Below are 22204 nucleotides of genomic sequence, written 5' to 3'. Positions count from 1 at the left end.
TCTTGTTTTCAATATGTGGGAAACTTGTGATGAAAAGATGTTAACATCTGAAAAGAAAGCATTGCACAAACTTATAGTAGGGGGGAAACAAAGATTTCTGAAGGAAACCTAGAAGATGATTGTACTTTTCAAAAAGTAGATTTCTACTTCCCTTCCTTCTACCTGTTCTCTTTTACTTGCGGATCATAAGTCTGATCTTGAATAAAGCTTATAGTGTTTTGTTAAAGTTAAGTTCTTCATCAGGGCAACTTGATCTGTAAGTGAAATTGAAGGAAAAAGATCTCAGAACCTATTCTTCACTAGGTTATGGCAGTTCAAGCTACATTTACTTTGACCAGGGTGATATAACCTAATCTTTCTCTTCCTTATTAAAGGGAATGAAAACTTGCTACTGTTCAGTGAAGCCAGATAATATTTTTCCTCCTCATTTTTAGAAATACTTAGGAGAATAATTTGAAATTGTCTTTTATACATTATTTAAGGATATTTGCCTGCTTTTTTGTCAAGTTTTCATCTGAATAGTCCTAATGAATTTATTGTTGTTTCTAGAGTCTTGGGTTGTGACAGTGGTCCAGAGTGCATTCCACTATCTGTTTCTGGCCTAGAGGCTGTGACAACTCCTCCTCTAGACCCCGAACCTTTCAACAGACATTTGCATCTTCCTCCTTCTCAGTTGGATAGTGCATTGCCGCAGTCTTAAGAACTAGAAGTTCACATGAAAACTTTCTTTTAGCCAAGCTTTTCTGCTGAAGGGAGAACTGCTACAGGCATAGGACGTGGTTCAGTCTTCCCATTTGCTGATGCTGGAGACAATATTTTAAACTCTTCAGATGTGGTTATCTGAAAGCAGTAGTTAATGTTAATTAAAACATGAAAGGAACTTTTCCCCATTCCTGGCATGGAGGAGAATGGGAATGCTTTTCAGCCATGCAGAGCTGAGGAGGAAGTTCCTCTACTGTCTTCTTACTTTAACCCCTAATTAGAGCATACTTTTCACCTTTTACTCATTGGGAAGCTGAGATCAGCTGAGGGACTCCTTGCTGCATATTTCTGCCATATGGTGGTGGGGGTATCATCATGATGGATAATGATGATGTTTTAAATATGCAGTATGCCTGCCAATTAACTTAGCTTTTAAACAAACAGATTGCTTGAAACCAAATTCGGTATGCTAGCTTTTTCCCTCTTCTCCCCAACCTCTGGAGTTCTTGGGACATAGGGTGCTACATATATCAGTTAAAAGGTTTTGCTATGGCTTGATTTTTCCATTGTTGCTATATTAATTTTAATAAGAGCCTTTTAAAAAAGCATGACATGGATGTGAAACTTAAATGTTAAGTAGTAATCATTATGCAGTAGGAAGAATTTTATGTCTACTCTTTAAACCTCTCCCCACCAGCTTTTTTTTTTTTTTAATCGGGTTGTATATGAGTACAACATTGTACATAGTTGTTGTAATTTTGCTCTTAAATAGTCTGTGTAGCTGGACAATAAATTAGTCTGTATTTACTGTCTTAATCTCTTTGAACGAAAGTTACATTTATTGTCTTGACCTAGATCGTACATTATTTGTCAGTTTTAGGTTTTATTTTGAATAAATAACTTCGTATTAATAAACAGGCAAGTCAGCGTTTGGAGAGACTGTTACGCAGATATTCATAGGTGGCTGTTCTTTTACAGATCAAGCATGGAATTGTTTAGGAAAACTAATGCATCTGTGGATTCCTGAAAACTGCTGAAGAAAAGGCCTTCCAGATGGGACCATTGTCAAGGTAAATACTTTGTTTAGATGAACTACCTGGACAATGCCTGTCTTTCCCTTTTTTTTTGTAGTAAGATTTGTTGCACAACCTACTATCCTAAACCTTTAGTCTTGGAATTTATATGGTTCATTTTAGGATGATCATTCTAAAATTTAAAATTCAATCAAAGCAAGACGTGGAGAAAAGGTTTTAACTCATTGTGTCAGAAAGCATGAATTTTGGGTAACAGTGCTCTCTGAAGTTTTTCTGTTTGTACTTAATTTTGATTAAGGGGTGGCATGGATGGAGTAAAGTGACTGTTGAAGTGATTCCGGACTCGGATCCAAAATTTATTAAATGCTTAAGTAATACCAGAATAAAAATCTAAACAGTTTACAAAGGTATCCTTACATAGGCCTTCCAAACAATGCAATGACTTAGCTGGCCAGTCATTGACATGGCACTGGGAATCATAGTTGCAGCAGCTGGGTGTTGCTTGCTTCTTGGGCTTCCCAACTATTAAGCTTATTCTCTGGCTAGTTATACATCCTTACAGGTTGTGTGTGGGGTTTTGGTTTTTTATTTTTTATTTTTTTATTCCATGATTGACAAGTTTCCACAGGATATCACAGGCTCCTACCAATCACCCCTTCATAGTAACTATCCCTGTTACTTTGTTATTCACAGTCTCTCTCTCAACTTTCTTATTGCTGGGTATATCATTCTTATTGCCAAGTAGGTGATCTCAGTAGGTCATTTAAGTAGGTCAGCTAAATAGGTCACCCCCTCAAGCTGCTATATGCTTCCCCCATATCCAGTTAATGGCATCAGTTATGTCAAGTCAAAAATGGTGTTGGTTATGTTAAGGCCTACACTTGTTTGGGGTGTTTTTTCCTGAATAGAGAAGGACCTTGTTTTAATGCAGTGTAGAAGTGAAAGAAGACAGAAAATATAAATCTAGACATTTAAAGGCATCACTTATAGAAAATCAGCCCAAACCAAGCCCATGAGCATTTTAAAATGTGTCTGATATCAGTATGGCTTCTGGATATCATATTACAAGGGTTTGCACACATTGGGTAAAACTTCCAATTTGGTTGGATCTGCTAGTTTTGTCCTCATTTCCCAAATTCTATTGCGTTTTGGTATTTGAAGATAATCCCCCTAGATGTCTGTTGATTGTTGCTTTCAGTCATGCAGAGACGACCATTTAAGGCTGTAGATAACTACTTCCTTAAAGTCCAGTCCCCCTGCACTCAGTGGGACTTAGCATGAATAAGTATTAGAGGCTTAAGGTGAACAGAACAACATCCTTGATGTGGATGTACCCAGCAAAGGGAACCAGGGAAGAGTGCCTGCATTAGCCTGATACTAGAGATTGTTGCTTCTGACTGTACAGAAGAACTTGTAGAATCATTTTGGGTGCACTGCGGTATTTCTTACTAATCTTAGCGATCAAGATTAAGGCAAGGTTTTATTTATGTTTTTGTTTTTTGTATTTTTTGCTGATGTCAAAAGGAGCAAGTTATAAAAATTACAATTAAAATTCATGGGTTTAATTGGCCATTTTAAACTTTTGAATTGAATTACTGTGGTCAGTAGCAGATGGTAATTCTGTTCCTTATGTGGTGGTGTGCTTAATGGAACAGTGGCTTTTGTGGAAACAAGCAGTTTAAGGTATAATCAGTTTTTGTGATGTGATGCTGTTTGTTTAAGGTGTTTGTTTAGAGATTTGTACTTACCTGTTTTTATGAGGGGTGTGTGTATATGCGTATGTATACATACATAATATGTATGTGTGTATATGAGATTAATTGCATACATATATAAAATCTCACATTATAAACACACACACACACTAGATAGACAGATATAAAATATATGTGTACGTGTATAATGTGAGATTGTGTGGAGAGAGAGAATATTATATTATGAGAGATAATATCTATCTATCTAGACAGGGAGCTGTATTTCCTGGCTGACATCTGGCAGCGTGAAATAAATAAATATCCTGCATAAAGAATCTTAGCTTGTCAAAAAGCCAGCTATGTTATAAACTTAAGAAAATACCTTAACTTGTATAAAATGGATATTTTAAATTGTTTTTTCTCTGCCCCTCCAGCACAATACAAACATATAGAGTAGGTCATCCAAGTACTGTTTTTGTAGCACAAACAGTCTGGCTTATGCTTTTTAAGTATTCATTTACTATGCCTGTCTTTCTCTTCCAAATTTGTATTGCATGCCATTCATACCAGTTGCATTTCATTCTGTGCTTCACCTTGTGTTAGAAGGTGTTTTGTCATTTTTGTTTTTGTCATTGGAATTGGAATTTTTAAGTCTACATTCTAGACTCTTTCCATAAAGTTCTTGCTTTGTAAATGTAACTGTTTGCAGGTTAAAAAAGGAGTCTCTAGGATTCAGGTAAAGATGTTAATCTGGTCATTGAGCGTATAGTTTCTTTAAGTCTAACACTTCTACACAAATCTTCCCAAAGGTTAAAAAAATTACAGTATTTTTGAGACATAGGTGAAATCCAGGAAATTGCAGAAATCATGACTATACTTTGAGCAGTCCTGAGCATTTACTTTCGGGGAGGGGGGGTGTTTTAAGCCAGACACTTGCATCTTTTGAATTCTGAAGTAAAAATTAAATTTGGGTATGATAGGGAGAAAGTATGGTTCTACATAGATTGATCCCTTTTAGCAAGAATTCCCATATGATGTTAGATAAGGGAACCATGTTGCTATTTGTGAGCATGTACAAGACAGATCCCAGCTAAATGGAATGGGGATTTCTACATGGCTCTAATATGGAAAGGGGGATTATAAATCTGAGGAGTTTGAGAATACAGTAATACAAGTGAAGTATTTGAAGCCAGTTTCCACCCCTTGGTGCAGGTAGTGTCTTTAAAATGCAAGAAGCCCAGCTGATGTCTTTGAGGCTACTGAAAGAGAGCAAGGGTGTCAGAAGTTGGCTCTCATTGAGGAAACACTGACCTTGCTACATAAAAGGGACCGTGTTCTAGGTCTGACTAATGGTATATGTATGTATCTTTATTTAACAAAGAATGTTTTCCCCAGGCCTGAGGGAGGATGTGATGTTTGAAGAAAAGAGCAAATACTTCACTTGTTTGGGGGGGGAGGGGGGAGCCTTTTTTCTTGTTTGGAGTATACTGCATATAACAGAAGTGAAAGAGAATATTTTACTGGGAAGACTGGCTTGTGGCTTTAGTTAATAGTTATGATGTCCTGTAGGAAGTATCGCTCATGATATTGCCATTTCGCCAGCCAAATGAATTCAGTTGTGGGATGTCTGTAATCTGTGGGTTCAAAAAATGGCCCTCATGCTTTCTGCGGCTTGGCACTTAATATTTTACAGCAAAGTTTTTAGTTTAACATATTTGAACTTGTACTAGATAGGGTTAATAGGCTAGAACAAAAGGTCAAAGCATAAGGCATTAGGCTTAATTAAGGGAGAGCAGGAGTGGCAGGAGTATGTGACAGTTAAATGGGTTTCCCACAGACTAATGTCGGTTACAGTGCAACCATGCCTCAACTTAAGTGGGTTATTTTGTGCAAAGGGCAACAGTGATTAGCAGTTTGACATGCCAGACATTTCTAGCCAATCCCATCTGTTTTAGAGGTTAAAAAAGCACACCTTTATGAGCTGATGGATTGATTTGTGTGCCCGTCTGGTAGAGATTAGAAGTCCAAGGCCAGTGCAGTAAATGTCAGTTAAAGAATATTGTACTTTTTGCTTGGTCTTTGTTTTAGCTCTCAACTGTTTTGTATTGGGGGTAACGGCAATGAAGTTGACAATAGAATAAGAAAAACACTGCAGAGATTCTGAAGCAGGTGTTTTGAACTGAAATGGGTCGGGGCTGGGGAAATTTGATTCAGTTTTATTTTAAATCCTGAGCTATAATTTTTGCTCAATGTGTAAATCTTTACTAGAGAAGGAAATATCTTTGGCATAAAGTTACCTTAAGTCACTACCTGTGAGGAATGGTATTATAACGGTCACTTTTTAATGCATTTGTCCAGCAGTTCCTTGTCTCAGTAATAATTTGTGGTTAAAAGATTAAGTTGGATGTAAAGAGATTCACGCTGTTTATAAATGTCTTTTTCTTCTCACTTGATTTGGTAATACTTTCTATGCCAGGGTACTTGTATGCATATATGTTAGTTTGTTTTTCTATGTTTTTCTCTTTGCACTATGTGCTCCTAGATTGGTTTTCCTCCTGTGTCATAAGGCAACTCAGATAAAACGAGTGGTGTAATAATAATAAATCTGACTACATTTCTTGCCTTCTTATGACTTTGTAAAGTCAGGAAGGTAGCATTACTATTAATATAAGACTATTAATACATTGTTGATGCAATAAAAGTGTTTTTGATTAATGTTCAGAGTTCATACATAGTTGAGGGTGGTTATCCTATTTTAAAGTCAAGCAGAGGTCAGACTATGTTATAAGGTATGACTTCAGCCCACATGATCTGTGATAACTTCAAAGCCAATGAAAAGCTTACTTCATAAAAATAAGCATTGCACATTAAACTGTTGCTTATGAATGTCCCTCACAGTAACATGCTGCAAACTTCTTTATTTCTTAAAGTAAAATGGTCCAAAGAAATGCCTTCTTCCATTTTACAAAGACTGTTCCAACTTAGTAAAAGAGCACTTAAAAACATATTGAAGGCATTTGCCTGATCCCGTTCCCTCAATTCAAATTATGGTATCTGTATATAAACGAGGTTGGAAAACTAGACTACGTTAAGTAGTGGTTGTCACCTGGGTTGTAATATTCCTACATCATGCATTAAAATAATTTACTAAAATTTCTTGCTTTCAGCACAGTCATGTAATTTTCTTACTGTCACACCATGGAAAAATTTAAAACTCTAGAGATTTCATATTGGTACTCGGAAAAGAATTTCTTACATGTCTCTGGTGCAGCATTTACAGCTGATTTGTAAAGTGATTTACTCATTGTGTCACTTTATGATTTACGGCACCCTGCAAAGGAGGTTGTTTTCATCTTAATTGACTTTGCTATTGTCCCCTTAGTTTGCCTTTTGTTCTTGAGAGATGGTCTTTTCCTTTACTTTAGCTTGAAAAGAATGGGCATATTTTCACTGTCCTTTAGGAGGAGCAAGACCACATCAGTATCTTGCAGCTTATTTAGTAACATGGAGCTGAAATGGTTATTTGCAGCCTTATGTTCTCTATGGACTAATATTCATTGAAATGATTTGGATCTAATACATATTTACATGAAAAAAACATCTTGCCCTTCTCTGTGGGGAGAGAAGGTGAACAAGCATAAATTTTATAATACTCATTGCTTCTCTTGCACTAAATCATTCTTAAATTGCAGAAGGTTGTTGGCTTGAGAGTTGTGTAAAAGTGCTTGGCTAGTAAACTAAGGGTGCAGGGAGATTTATCTAATTTAATACTAAGAAATTGTTGTCATCTGCAGTGGTCTGATACGTGGTTGCTTTATAACCAAAGGCTATAGTTAAGATTTAAAACTTTATGAACAAAAGAATATAAATATGTTCATTACAAAACAAAATAATTCTGGCATTGTTGAATACTGTATTCTCATTTGTGCTATATTTTATGCTAATTCCATTGCTACCGATGACACTTAAAGCAGTAGTCTATATTCAGATAATGGGATGGATATTCTCTGTCTTCTGCTGGGACTTATTAGCATGTATGCTACAGGCACATCCCCATGAGTGGGAATGTACATTTCCCAGGGAAAACTAGTAGTGGCATACATTTGTGTTGTTGCTAGTTGTCCCTGGGCAGGCCCCTGCACATGTGCTCTAGCATGCAGCAAGTTGCCCTGGATGTGGTAGGGGAGGCTTGGGCCAGCACCAGGGATGAGCTGCAGCAGTGGCAGTCTGGGGGCACGGAGCCTGGCCAGCATCCAAAGCGTGGCTCTGGCTGGCCAGGATCTGGTTTCGGGCAGTGCATGCTGCAGCCACATGTGCTGCTTTTATTCTGGCCCTTTTTTACACCAGGATCTCCTAGTGCAGTAAAAGCCTGCATGTGCGGCACCACAGATGGCTCTGCAGACTGCATATGCATACTCATCTGGACGTGCTGTACTAGGTTACTTAAGAATGGTCCCTGTTGAAATCATTTCTGATTCAGTGAAAACACTTTCTGCTTGTATACAGGTAATGAATTTGGGGTATTTGTTGTTCTAGGTATAGCCTAAATTATATGATTCTTCATTTTTGTCTAATTAGACTTACTTGCTGAGGTTAGATACCATTATATGGGGAATGGAAGTTTTTAGAGATGCATATATTAGTCCATATCAGATCAGCCCGCAGCTCCATTCTGTACCCTGCACCACCCTGGCTGGGCAATACCAACACCCCCCCGCCCCCCTGCCTCAGACAAGCAGTCAGTGGCCCTGCCCCAGCCCCACTCCCCTCTTTCATCATGGGGGGCCTCAATCTGCCCACACCCCTTCTCCCCACACCGCTTCCCCTCCACAGACTTACCAGCCGGATACTGCTTTCCAAGCTGCATATCAGCTTGGTATTGACTGGTATGGTTGGTTAATAATCAGCCATTGGTATTGGCCAAAAAAAATCTATCGGTGCACCCCTAGAAATTTTGCCGAAATTTTGGAAAACACATGGGCCGAGGATTTCACTCCCTGTTAGTCTGATCTGTGGACAGTAATGGCATACAGTTAAGATGGTAGCTTTTCTATTGCCTAAGTTACTAAATAAACTGGAGCACAGCATTCCTGTTTCAAAGCTCTGAATGTGGCAGTGTGCTGTCGGTAGCAGTTAGCGTGTTTGTCCATTTGCTTTTATCATCCCCTTCTCCCAGTCTGCACTATGTTCTCAGTTAGAATGATATAAAACAATTGCATAAAATATACTGATCACATTGGTCATTAGGTATTAAAAGTAATTCTGGTTGTCCTCTAATTTTGGATGGTCTTCAAAGAAGGAAAAGATGATGCTAAATTGGTAGGCTTTTAGAAAAGATTTGTGTTTACATGTGAGGAAAAGGCAGGTGCTTATTTGTATCCAGGCCGTTAGTACCTGGGGAGAAGGGGTTGCCATACCTTTTTTGGGTGAACTGTCCCTCTGTATCTTTCTTTATTATACTTTCCTGTACTTTGTGACCTTGCAGTCATTGACTTCAGTCTGGAACAATTTCAAAGTCATGTAAATGAATGTAATTAAGGTATTGCTTATCATCTTGCAGAGTTCAGAGGGAAGCTTATTGGCTAGAAAGGTTTGTTTACTTAATATAGAAGGTCAGGATAAGGTTAAATTTTATTACATAAAATGGTTTGGTAATGTTTTTATTTAACAGCTGAAGAAAGTAATGCTTGAAAAAGCAAATAATAGTTTTATTTGACCTCAGCGTGTTTGCTGTAGCTTGCATTTTTGAAGAAATGGATCTCCATTCCCCAGTGTTTATTCTCATTTCCCATCCTAGAAAGGGCTTCATCATAAGGCTAGTACTTATCAGTATTGAAGTAAGCATAAAACCAGTCAGCAATAATTGATATCTGTAGTCTAGTCCATCCAGTTCCATTCTTGGTCTTTTCTTTTTCTCTTCCTATTGTAAACAGGAGATGCATACTTTAAGCATTAGGTAACTTCTCTTAATTAATGGCTGCTGGTTTCCTTTCAGGCTACCTGCTGCTTAACAGTCAGGGTAAGGAAAATGTCTCCTTTAGAAGCCCATTTCCCTTTTTTAGCTTTCCCACTTGGTTTAAAAGCCCTCAGCTGTTTCCCTGATCTTCTGAAGTTCTGGGTTGCAGTTTTGCTACAGACACATATGGTGTGGACAGACATAACACTTGAGCTGTCATTGAGAATATCATCAGTTGTGAACCAGTTCACATCTGTCCCTGGACAGAAGTGTCCTCACATACACTGTTAAGGGTTCTGAGTTGGACTCTTACCTTTGTAGGGATTGCACTGCTACTAAAACTTCACTGGGGTTGTTAAGAGTACCCTGACCATCTTGACTTCAGGGAAGAGTGGAGGGGTTGCTAGGTGCTGGATGGCACTATGATTCCCAGGGGGATGCATGCTTTGTCATTTTTCCACCCCCCCCCCCAAGACTCTCTAGCTTTTCCCTGTCAATTTAACTCCTCTGATAGAGGCAAGGGAGGTAAGCCATACAGCCCTATCCCTTCAGTCCCTGGGAACACCTCCACCTTCCCTTCCCCCTTGCCCCAAACAAGCTTGGCACTCTGGAGCTTGGGGTCTCTAGCTAGGAAGTGAACTTGACAGTGCAGTTTTCAAGACGGAGATTGAAGAGCTGCAGACATTTCAGGACAAGGGGGGAGCAGGCAAGTATGCAGCCATCTGAGGGCCACACAGACCCAGTACCTGGCAAGGGAAGCTACGGAGGGTGTACAGTGGTGTGGTCACACTCCCATTTCAGACTATGCCATATGAGCTGTCCCAAAAGTAGGTAAGACTCTCTCTCCTCTTTCTGTTACCCTTGACCAGCATGTCTTCTCTTCCCTCTCACTTCCTCCCTGTCTTCCCCTGCCCACCACTGCTGCTGTGCCCACTATCCCTAGCTAACTGTGGGTCTAGAGCTGCTCCTGGCCTGTTCCAGCTGGACTTATGTGGGGGCAGCTGTAGCAGCAGTAAGTGGGTTTCTTCTCCCAGTATTTGTTGGCAGGGAACACCCAACTGGGGTTGGGCTGGCAAAGAGGATGAACCCTACCCATTGTTGTACTTCTTCCTGACTACAGCAGGACAGGAGTAGCTTTGGAGTCCCGTCTTTCCCCCAGATCAGCTGGGGACTGCAACAGCAATGGGCAGGGAAGGTATGGGGAGGGAATGTGCTGCTGAGGATGGAGGGGAAGGGAGCTGGTGGTAAGAGTGGTGGGGGAAGGGGGCAGGATTTTTGCCTAATTTGGGGACTTAAGAAGTTTCTCCACTTCTTATTCCCAGCTTCCCCCCAGAATTGGGGTGGGCAGATCAGGAGTGGGGGTTTGGACCATAGTGTGCTGGCTGCGTTCTAGGGTGGCCATCATAGAGGACATTCTGGTTTTCTGCTTCTCTATTGAAACAAAAGCCGACACCTTTATGTCCTCTATTTTTCTCTTCAATAGACAAATAGAGGACATAAAGGTATCCGGTTTCATAGCGGTAGAGGACAGCCGGACTGTCCCCTATGATGGCCACCCTAGTTCCAGAGCAGCCACTTGCCCTCCATGTGTTTGGGGGTAGGGGAAGTTGAAGAGAGGTGCAGCCTGGGATGCCTAGATGACTGACCAGATACTATACATGGGATGTTTTGTGTTCCCACATAATATTAAGCCAGTTCGTGGAGGACCAGCCCAAAATAGCCCCCCTTTTCTCCCCCAGTGTGCTTTTGAAACATTCCAGGAAGTTTTTAAATGGATCTTAACTGGCCTGTGTGTCTAGACTCTTGGGGTTTAGAGTATATTTAGAACATTCAAAATGTTATGTCAGTCCACTTCTATATAGTACTTTCCATTTGAAATGTCTAGTATTGAGACTGTAAAAAGGCTGTGCACTTATCTGGAATACTCATATATTCAAATGTAAACAAAGTTGGTTAAGTACACACAGCACTCTCCCTGCTAAATAATTAGGAGCCACAAAATGGACTAGCTCCCCTCATTTTCAAGGCATTTAATAACAGTCATTTGGCAGCTGCTTTCCTTTGTCTGTCCCTTGTGCAATTCAAGAGAGTACAGTTAGCTAAAAAGTTAACAGATACAGTTCCAAGTCATATATGCAGTTAACTAGAATATAGCTAAGTTACAAAATAGACAGTGGGGTAGAAAGATGCCATGCACTTAAGCAGTTTATGCACTTAAGCAATATTTTAGATAACAGATGCTTGTTACAATGTCAACAAACTGAGACTACCATTTTGTTAAGTGCAGAATTCATAGTTCTTATCTCATGGAGTATGCCATATGGTGCTCCTACCTCTCTTCCTCTGGAGTCATTTTCAGAACCTGCAAAGCAGAGTTTTTCTATAGGGCCATCCTGTAACTATCGATTAAGTACAGGACTTGGAAAAGAAGTTCCCTAAACCTAATGTTCCAGCCTCTATTCTCTAGACTAGTGGCTCTCAACAATTTTTTGGTTTTTTGTTTTTTTTGTACCAGGACCCATTTGTAAACATTGATGGCCAGTCCCAACCCAATGCCCCTCACTCCTGACTTGTTTCCTTCTGCCCCCAGGCCTGGGCCTCTCAGTCTCTGGGGCAGGGAGTGGGTACGTGAGCATGGGGGTAGTAGGTGTGGGGCCTGGAGGGCCCCAAGCAGCCCTTTAAAGACACAGTTTCCAACCAGGGTGCTGTGGTGCCATGGGGTGCCTTGAGGACCTTGCAAAGCATTATGTCAACTATGTTAGCACTGTTGGGTGTCCAAACATGATTTACAAAATAAACCCAGAGGTTTCAAATAGGAACCCATAATGTTAAAAACATTCTGACTTTGTTGTCATCTTTCTGACTTCTTTTCAACAGAAGTATCGCTCTGTTATATTTATGTAGTACAAATGATTGAAAAATAAGAGCTGGCATCTTCTGAGAAATGCCTTGAGTGTAAAAAGGTTTGAGAACCACTGCTGTATCTGATACTGTTTTCTGTTGTTCAGACAGAAGACAGTGACTTCATTATCTAGACTCTTACAACTATATCATTTTAGTCTATAAAGGAGTGCATCTATGCCACCTTCTGTCTGACTTAAGACTAACATGGCTAACTACCTCCCTGCTCCAAAAAACTTCTTCATATGGTGGGAGGCATATCTTTGCTCATTACTGTAAGAGAGTTCCTCTAGGCAGTCTTTGGCAGGAGACCTTTTTTTTCCACTTACTAGAATGATATTGAGTGAGACAGAAGATTATGGTGAAGTCCAGTAGAATTGCTCCTACATAGAGGATATGAACTTCTTTGCTGCTACAGTAAAAGCTTTGTTATCTGGCATCCCCCAGGAATGCGGGATGCCGGATAACAATATATGGTGGTTAATTGAGTGGCCCCAGCTGCCGCTTCTCCTGCTGCATCTGGGGCTTCCCTCCGCCTCTCCCTTGGCATGGCTGCCCATGCCGCAGGCCCTGCAGGACAGGGAGGCGAGCCCCAGATGGCCCCGTGCAGCCTGTTATGCCCCCGAACTGTGGGGGCTCAGCAGAACAGAAGGGTCTTGGAGAAAGTGGAAGTGTCACGGTGGGCACTTCCAATTTTACTTTTATCTTACAGGCCAGCATGCTGGTTAGTGGAGCATGCTGGCTTGTAAGATGCTGGATAGTGCAGCTTTTACTATACTAGCTTATGGAGATTGTCCATTAGCTGAGAGATCAGGTCTCTCGGCTTTAGGATCTGAAAGGTATTCCTAGCATCCCAGGTAGTTGACTAATATATAGTAATTGTCTGTGTTCAGTACATAATAATGATGATTTGTATTTTTTATGTAGCTATTTTCATGAAAGGATATAAAAGGTGCTTTACAAAGATGTCTTTTCTATGCATGGAAGGGAAGGCAGACAGGAGCTAAAGCAGAGAGAGAAGGGAATATGGGATAATACTGTGATAGGAGGGAGCAAAATGCGGATAATATCCTGTCCAACTGAAGTCAAGGGGAGTGTTGCCATTAATTTCAGTGGAGCCTGTGTTTCCTATGTCCATGTGAATAAGTACTAGACCTTGCTGGATGAGAGGTACCTTATTGCAGTTGCCTTGTACATGTTCTGCTCTTACTGTTTTCAGACTGGATTTATGGGAAATGTAGAAGGAATCTTTGCCACTTCCTCCTAGCATCCTAAAGTACAGGATAAACTTTTTTCGGTTGCTCATCAACAGTAAGGACAAGTAGAAATCTCTTTAGAAGATAATGTTCTGATATTTGGGAATGGGATTATGGAACAGGAGACCTTCTGGGAGCCTGTCTACCAGTGGCCCTGCCCACCTATTCTGGGTCAACCTCCTGCCTTCTCAGCCACCACGCCTTGATGACGTTTAATTAGGTTGTTAATTACGTGGGAGGCTGCCCATTTCTTGCCCCAGTGCCAGGAGGTGCTATCTGCAGCTCCATACCTCCCTTACACCACAGCTCAAGCCTCGCAGATGGCATCCTCTGTTATTAATCTCACCGGCCCCACACTGGGCCCCAGAATCCTCCAATCAGACCCCAACTAGATTACTCTCCTCAAGTGGCCTACTCTGCCTTCATAGTGGGCTGCCTAGCTCCCTGACCTGTTCCCTGTTATGGGTGTGGTCCCCCCCAGGACCTTTGGCTACACTGACCCTGGCCTTGCCTCCAGGCCAGTTGGAGCTCTGGGCATCCCTCGTGGTGGGCCCCTGGCCCTTTGACCCTTCCAGTCCTGGCCCCAGCACTGACCAGTCAAGGGATTTCAAGACACATTTCTGAGTCTGTAGCCCCACTCTCACTCCTGGGTCCACCTTCTGAACCCTACTAGCGGATAACCTACCCAGTTGTGGGAGCTGCGGTTATTAAAGCACCCTGACCTGCCTTTCACAGGGGTGGTAACTGGCCTGGCATTTCGTGGGGGCTCCTGCACCACTGAGAGCCCTACCAAGCCACCTACACACAGCAGCGTGCAGTTTTAGGTCATGCCCAGGACCAGGAACCTTGTAGCCATCCCCTCCTGCCTTTACCTCCAGATGTTCCAAGCAGCCTTGCAGCCAGGCAATGTTACTGCCTGCCTGCCAGCAGGAAACTGCTCTGTTTATATTGGTGGCCAGAGACCTAAAATGGCTGCCTCAGTCAAGCACCTGCTGGCTGCTTGGCTGAGTAGTTAAAGTGGCAGGCACAAGAGTGCCCTGCCACAGATTAGTTCCTATGAGCCAACATAGAGATAGATGCTTACTGTCCTTCACACTATCAAATATGGATGCTGTGGCCCAGATTTTCCTTTCTACATAACTTGTGTAGCCATTTATACTAATTCACAATCAACAAAAAAGGAAGAAAACAAACACTCTTACCAAACCAAGATGGTAACATTTCACAGTGACTTGGTACTACCTGCAGCTGACCAAAAAAAAAGAAAGCCACAAGGCAGTGGAGAACTACTCCTTGAAAGACATTATCAACACTGAACTCATGTTGACATGACCTTTTGGACAGGGCTATAGAATACAGTTGTCTCTGCTTTCATCTTTTCTGGCAAAGTGTCTGTGACGTGGTCTTGCAGGATGTTCAGCTTATTTCAGAGGCCTTTTGTTTTAATTTTGTCCTCCAACCTTTCTGGGGACAATTAGTGATAGGAGGCAGGATCTGAAAATCATGGGATGTACCCCCAGTCTCTTCAAAGCAGCCCTTAATAAGGATTTGTCCTAACACCACTTTCCATATTATCCTTTAGATGGCAACGAGTGTTAATTATTTCACTAAGACCTGAAAGGACAATCCAAAAGATCAACAGTGATACTTATTCCAGACCTTTGTTTCCGGGAACTGGAGTGTTTGGCAATTAATTTAAATTACAGGGCAGGGTTGAGTCAAGATGTTGAAGTCCTTTGTAGTGTTCAAAATATTGATTCTGTCTTCCAAATCAAAAAAAAAAAATACACATTAGAGTGAAAATATTCATGATTGAGAGACCTAAATCCATTCTTCAGTGATTTTGTTTTTTGGTTGCGTTTAGTCTTTGTTGATGTCACAGGTTATCTGTTTTTCTGTGCTTCACGGGGAATGTCAACACCTATGCTCATAAGTCCTTGCTCTTTTTGTTTTTCAGATTTGCAGTGCCTAACTGTCAGGTTCTCTCACAAATCTTTAGCTTCAGGATCCCAGCTTTTCATTTCTGAATCCTTTATTTGTGACATGAGACTGCTTAGAGAACATTGAGTATTTTGGAGAGTGGGCAGTTTCCTGAACGAATACCATTGACCCTCCTCATGTTCTTCATAGTAAGTTTAGGACTTAACATCTCTGAGAAAGATTGACACTGCAAATAGGAAGAGAGCGCTCCTCTAATTCTGCTATTTTCAGGTCTTTGACTGCTTATAGTATGAGAGAGTTTTGCTTTTTTAGGACTAGCCCTATGCAGATACTTTACTGCAGAATTCCCCATGTTGTCAAATGGCACTCTGCTGTTGAGTGAGACATTTTTCACGGCCTTTCTGTCTTTTTTTGTGGTGGGAGGGGGGACATTTTTGTATGGTAGCTAAAGTAGGTCCCAGCGTTTTCATCCACAATACTTTCCAGTAATTAATAGCATGAATCCCTGCCATTAGATTAATCCTGCAGAGCTGGGAGGCTTTGGTAACGTTCTGGTAATGGGGGGCCTTTGGTATGGTTCAGCAGCAGAGGGTTTTGATGACATTCAGCTTTGCTCAGCTTGTACCCAACTTGGCTGGATCATTTCATCCCATTACCAGAAAACATTGCCAACTGCTGATTTAGGGAATCCAGGGCCAGATCCTTGGCTGATGTAAACCAGCTTAACTCCATTGACTTGAGTGGATCTACTGAGGCCTTTTCCACTGCTTGCTAATGCCAAAATGTTCCTATACTCTATGCTAGTTCCTTTTGATTTTAAAGTGACCAGTTAACCAGGTAAACAGAAATTCTTATTATTGAGTGAGTTACTCAGGAGGAAGATATTTAGAAGAGAGGTTTTCTTTCTGTACATACACTTGTCAGCAGGTTTTTGGAAGTTGGTTATGTTTTGAAAGCTGTGCTGTTTACTGTTCAGAATTGTTGTCCACATGGTGTGTGCAATAAGACAGCTTTCTTTAAAACCAAGGAAAGTACAAATGCCAGAATAGTTTTATGAATAGTTGTTTTAATCACTGTACTGCTAGCAGTCTCTATGCTAGAGATAGCTTACACTTTTTCACATATGTTGATTGACACTAAAGTTTTTTTTATAGTTAATGTAACCTTCATGATTTTATACCACCTAAGGATCCGTTTCATTTAAATTTTAAGCATCTATGAATATATGTGTGTGCACATGTGGGCTTGGGGATTTTTGGAGCGGTCGGGGCTTTTTTAAATTTACTGAAATAAATAGGGTTTGTTATTTAAAAAAAAAAAAAAAAAGAGAGAAACAAAAAACCCCCCAAAAAACCAAATATCAAAACACCTCTTTTACAGCAAAGTTATTACTGCTGTCAGAGGGACACGCATACAAGAGCAAAGTAGTAGTCTTGGTTTTGACATGTTCTAAAGAGCGGAAGAGTTGGAAATGTCTGAAATGTGCATGCCTCTTTTTCAGGGTAGAGGCTAGAAATAATGCTTTGGGGTAAGACCGGTCTGCTCTGGAAGTGTTTCATTCGGAAAAAAAAAGTGGAAATATGGAGGGTGTCCATCTCCTTTCTCATGAGCAGTCAGTTCAAACATTGCTTATTCTGTGCTCTCTGAATGCAAGGGAAACTGACCCTGAGTGTACAGTATTTACTGTTCTACTAGGTCAGAAAGGAATTTAATAGCCCTACATACTTGTTTTCCTCAAGGGCTCAGGAGAAAGCTATCCCAGTTACCTGGCAGGGGAAGCAGTGTGACCACGTAGGCGAGCTCCCCAGGGTAATTGTCTCTGATATGTCCTCCATAGGAGGTCTATATTGAGCAGATTCTTTTTGGTATTGGGTGGTGGAACCGGAGCGTGCTCCATCTACTCCATGGATTGACCTGGTATTACAGTGCTTCCAGGACCGGTGCAAAAAAAGCAGAGGAAAAAAAAAAAAAAAAAAAGTGCTCTGGAAGAATGAGAAGTGTAACAGGAGATGAGCCTGGCTAGATGGCAATCTCTTCAAGGAGTGGATACTCGAATAGGAATACTACAAAAAGTGGACATTTGATCATAGTACTAGGGAAGAATATAAGAATATTGCATGGCTATACAAGGGAAAACTTAGGAAGGCTAAGGCACAATTTGAGGTGTAACTGGCAAGGAGTGTACAAAGCAATAAAAAGGGATTCTGCAAGTATGTTAGCAGTAAGAGGAAGACCAGAAAAACCATAGGTTGCTTGAGGAATGCAGAAGGCAATGTAGAGATGGATGATGCAGAGCAGGCAAGTGCAGTTGGCAGCAAAGATGGGGAGGGAGACAAGCAGCTTAGGTTAGTTGCAGGATAGGTTAGGGGTTACTTAGAGAACCTAACTGCTTTCAAGATAGCAGGGCCAGATCTTGCCATTAGCTGTAGACTTTGAGAAGTTATGGAGGTCAGGTATAGTCCTGGATGACTAGAAAAAGCCAAATATAGTCTTCATCTTTAAGAAGGGGAAGAAGGATAATCCAGGGACTTGCAGACCTGTCAACCTGACCTCTATACCCAGAAAGATCATGGATTCTGTTGTGAAGCAGCTGGAGGAGATCAAGGTGATCAGGAGCAGCAAGCATGGATTCACCAAGAGCAAGTCATGCCTGATCAACTTACTTCCATCCTATGATAATGTGACAGGCTCTGTGAAATGAGGGTGAGCAGTGGAGATGTTATGCACCTTGACCTTAGCAAGTGTCTATCACATAACACTGTCTTTCACAGCATTCTTATGAACAAGCTAAGGAAATTAGATTAGGTAGAAAGTACCGTAAGGTGAATAAGTAACTGGTTAGTTCATCATGTTCAACAAGTTGTCAGTAGTGACTGGATGACTGTTTGGAAGGAAGTATCGAGCAGGGTTCACCAAGGATGGTTGTAGGGGACAGGGCTGGGAGCAGTGGCCTCAAGCTGCAGCACAACACACAGGCTGGAAATTAGGAAGAACTTTCTGACTGAGTGGTCAAACATTGGAATAGACTTCATAGAGAAATTGTGAAATTTCCACCTGTGGAAAATTTCAAAAGTAGGTTAGACAGACGTTTTACTGGGGTGGTTTAGTAAGGGGTGATTTGCCTTGAGCAAGGTCACTGGGCCAGATGACTTTGAGGTCCCTTCCAGCCTTACTTTCCTATGATCCTATGAAAGTAACGAGAACAGTGTAGTGCCAGGTCTGCTTGTCCTCAAGGAAGCTTTTGGTATGTATTGGCTGTTAGACCGAGGGTGTAGCCAGGCCTTCCTTCAGGGAGCCAGTACAAGTGATATGCTGTCACAATCCCTTTATTGTATTCTGAATTCTATGGTAAGCATATTATGTTGCTAGGATAGCATCAAAGATAGTTAGCCTAAACTTGAACCTAGAAGCTGTTGGGAGTATGCAGGTATATTTACAGTGTCTCCCGGTTGTAAAAGTTATTGAAAAAATACATGTGCATTACATATATAATGACATCTGCTCTGACAAGAATTATTCTATGTTGTAACGTCTGTATAAAGTAATGGGTCTTGTGTGTTGTGTACTACATCTTGCTCATACATAGCTGCTTCTTATGGTCTAAGTTTCTCTCTTCATGTAGAATGCTGGGGATAAAAACACTTAAAAACATTGAGAAGCTTGACTCGCTTCCCAAAAAAAAGTGACCCCCCCCCCCCCCCCCCCCCCCGGTATCCTCCCCGTTTTCAAGAGAAGACCAGACTAACACAAAAGCAGGGGTGGGCAAAATATGTTTTGTGGGCCTGATTTCCTCCCCCCCGCTCTCTCTCTCTCTCTCTCTCTCTCTCGCGCACATGCATGCACGTGCACACACAATGCAAGAGTGTAATTTTATCTAAAACTTGTTAAAATGATATCTTCTGAAGGAGCAGGCCTCGACAGCTCACCCAAACCTAAGTGGCCAACCAGCAGTAATAATTGTCCACCCTTGCACAAAGGGATAATCTGTGCAGTCTAGGATGTCAAAGAAACTTAATTTCTTAAATCTATTGGAAAGACTCTTTCCATTTATTTTAATTCCAGAATATCCTTTTTCAGGGGAGGGTTCCTTCTTAACCTGCAAAATCCCAAGTGTGGCACATACTTTTGAGTCTTTATGTATTATTAAGAGGGACACAACAAATGCACAAAATCTTGAAGCTCTATGGTAGTCATTATTTGAATGTAAAACAGTTATTCAGTTTAGTTCTAATTTCTTCTGGAACTTTTGACAAAAAGTAAGAGAAAATCACTTTTAAATGCAATTTATGTAACTTCAGAAGCAGCATCACCGACAGCCCTTTGAAGGGAGGGGAGTTAGAACTGGGGAGGCCATTACAATTTGAGCAATAAGCTCCAGAGTTTATTTGGGCGTAGCATGTGGAGCTGGGTTGGAGCAGCCCTGGCTGGCATGGGATGCTAGGGGCAGCTCTCCCTGGCTTGGCATGCTGCAGAGGGGCTGGCTGGGGCATGAGGGAACTTTAGTGCAGGGCTAGCTGGCAGGCAGCCTCTGCACTAAAGCACCCTTGTGCTTTAGCCAAGCAGGCAGCATCTACATGTGTGCTGCTGATGAGTAAGTTAGTTTACTCTAGCCTAATAGGGGTGCAGTAAATACCTCGTGTAGACACACCCTGTGGTAACACAGTGAAGTAAACTCAGCTCTCCAGAGTCCCATGCCAGTTTCTTGACTGAAAGGCTAGTTTTATGTGCTCACAGTATGAAGGGTGAGGAATTACTAAGTAGAGTAAAAGGGAATATAACTAGAGGCACTGGGATGAAATTAACAAAATGGAAATTTTGGGCAAAATGTTAAAATCTTCCTAACCATGCAGGCTATTAGAATATAGATGAGTCATCTGTGGAAAACAGGTTGTCCCAGAGGTCAAGAAAAGATTAGATGAGACAAAGTAATTGGAAATGCATGCAAGGAATATACCTTGCTAGCAGCAGGATGGAATAAACCATGGGTTTTTTTTTTCTTGCCTACTTCAAAGTGTCTTGGAAATTAGAGAACCAAGATGACCTGTGTTTTTAAGTTAAGGGAGGATGGATAGTTTCTACAAGTGTGTGCTGGTTAGATCTGAGACTTGCTTTATTGTGGGGGCAGGAGCGTTGTAAAATGGAAGCCAGAAGTAGCTTGAGGGGAGAGGTCTAATCTACCAGTGGTTGTAATTTCGGTGTATGTGCTTCTCTTGTTTACTTGTAATCGCCAGTCTTTCCCTGCTATTCGCAGGGAACGAAACCATCCCAAAGCAGAGAGAGAGGAAAAAAAGAAAAAAAAAAAAGAATTTAGGTGAAATAGGACAAGAACTGCTTAGTCAATTTTCAAGTTAGGCTCTGCTAATACCCTATTTGGTTGATCTCTGTTAGATTGGAAAAGGTGACAAAATTATGTTTTTGAAGATTGTTAGAAGTCTATGTAGAGTTGGTCACTGTAGTCAGAGTCTTGGACTGTCTTTGATTACTGTGTTAATTTTAGAGAACTAATGAAAATCTATAATGTTATGGCTGCTTAAAAAAGAATTACATTGGACTCAGGAGCATGTAAAGAAAAGGATATCATTTCAGTAAATGCTACATTCCATTAGTTCTAGAAAGTCAGAGAAATGGTTTGAAATTAACCACTTCTAGTAGGTATTTAAGACAATTTTGTAACTTTTAATCCTAATATCAGCATACATTAATTTATTTTATAATTTACAAGACAGCTTAAAAATATAAAAGCCCTCTTGGCTATCTAACACGTTATAATAAACAAGCCTTGACAAAAATAGGCTAGCCTGTATTGCTGTTTTTAAAAAGTAATTCATTAAAATGCCCTGGACAGAAGTTAAAATTCTTTGCTCAGTATTATTTAATCTGACTTGAAATACCAGCTGCAGGATCTTTGACAAGTGGTTTGAAAAGCTGTCTCATTTTGCTATAGTTACTTGAAATACTTGCATAATTTTTTGTTGAAATGCCGCTTCGTAACTTTGTTACAGCAGTACTCTGAAACAAAACAAAAATAAAACAAAAGCTGAAAATGTTTGCATCTTTTGTACAGCCCTGCTAAGCATGGAGCAACATATATTTTCCCCCTTTATTTCAGTAGTATATGAAAATTGGAACATCACTGACCAAAAAAAAAAGTGCCATGCTATTCTAGTGAACTAGCCATTTCTCCAAGAAGACGGTTCTGATTGTTTGGTGTAAAACCAAGATATTTTTCACCACTTTGTGCACCTGATCTGAATTATATTTGTCAACTCCACATGGATGTGCAGTGGATGGGTTAGAACGTAAGGTACAAGAAGCCCTTTTCACCCCTGTACTCTCCACCTCTATCTTTCTGCTGCAGTGGTCCTAATGCAAAGAAACAAGGAATATAGCTAGCAGCTATATGCATGCTAGACTGTACACAGTTGGTGAGAAGTCCCTGCCTTTGCTTTTACCTCCACAGAAATTGTTGGAGTTTGGCCGGCATGAGGCAGTGCACACTGCAACAAATAGAAGAGATTGATGTATCAGAAGCAGGTCTGTCCTAAAAACTTTTTTCTAACTACTCAGTTGGTCTAATTAAAAGACATTTTATCTACTCAAAGAACCTTGTCTGCTTCTGGAGGCATTTTCTGTTTTGGAGAGACCCAGCCCATAGTGCTGATTGGTGGACTGTATCTTGTCAGCCCTTCTCTTCCCTTGGTTTCCCTTCAGCATGGACAA

At 40.9% G+C, this 22204-nt stretch overlaps 2 protein-coding genes across 2 annotated transcripts in view; both read left to right on the top strand.

Moving 5' to 3' along the window:
- The window catches only part of SAMSN1 (SAM domain, SH3 domain and nuclear localization signals 1), a 417718-nt gene that overhangs the window by 5522 nt on the left and 389992 nt on the right, over positions 1-22204 (top strand). The window contains exon 2 of the mRNA XM_090060064.1: positions 1681-1772. Coding sequence (XP_089916190.1) covers positions 1756-1772 — 17 coding nt within the window. The 5' untranslated portion in view covers positions 1681-1755. The remainder of the gene's footprint in view (positions 1-1680; positions 1773-22204) is intronic.
- The window catches only part of NRIP1 (nuclear receptor interacting protein 1), a 93780-nt gene that overhangs the window by 5505 nt on the left and 66071 nt on the right, over positions 1-22204 (top strand). Inside the window, exon 2 of the mRNA XM_090060051.1 lies at positions 1681-1772. The gene's annotated coding sequence lies outside the window, so the exon portion shown is untranslated. The remainder of the gene's footprint in view (positions 1-1680; positions 1773-22204) is intronic.

Source organism: Crocodylus siamensis, chromosome 1, assembly GCF_052110815.1.
Source record: "Crocodylus siamensis isolate JL-2025a chromosome 1, ASM5211081v1, whole genome shotgun sequence".
NCBI classification, from domain to species: Eukaryota; Metazoa; Chordata; order Crocodylia; family Crocodylidae; genus Crocodylus; species Crocodylus siamensis.
The sequence above is the reverse complement of the archived record's forward strand: the minus strand, read 5'-3'. Positions and strand labels throughout refer to the sequence as shown.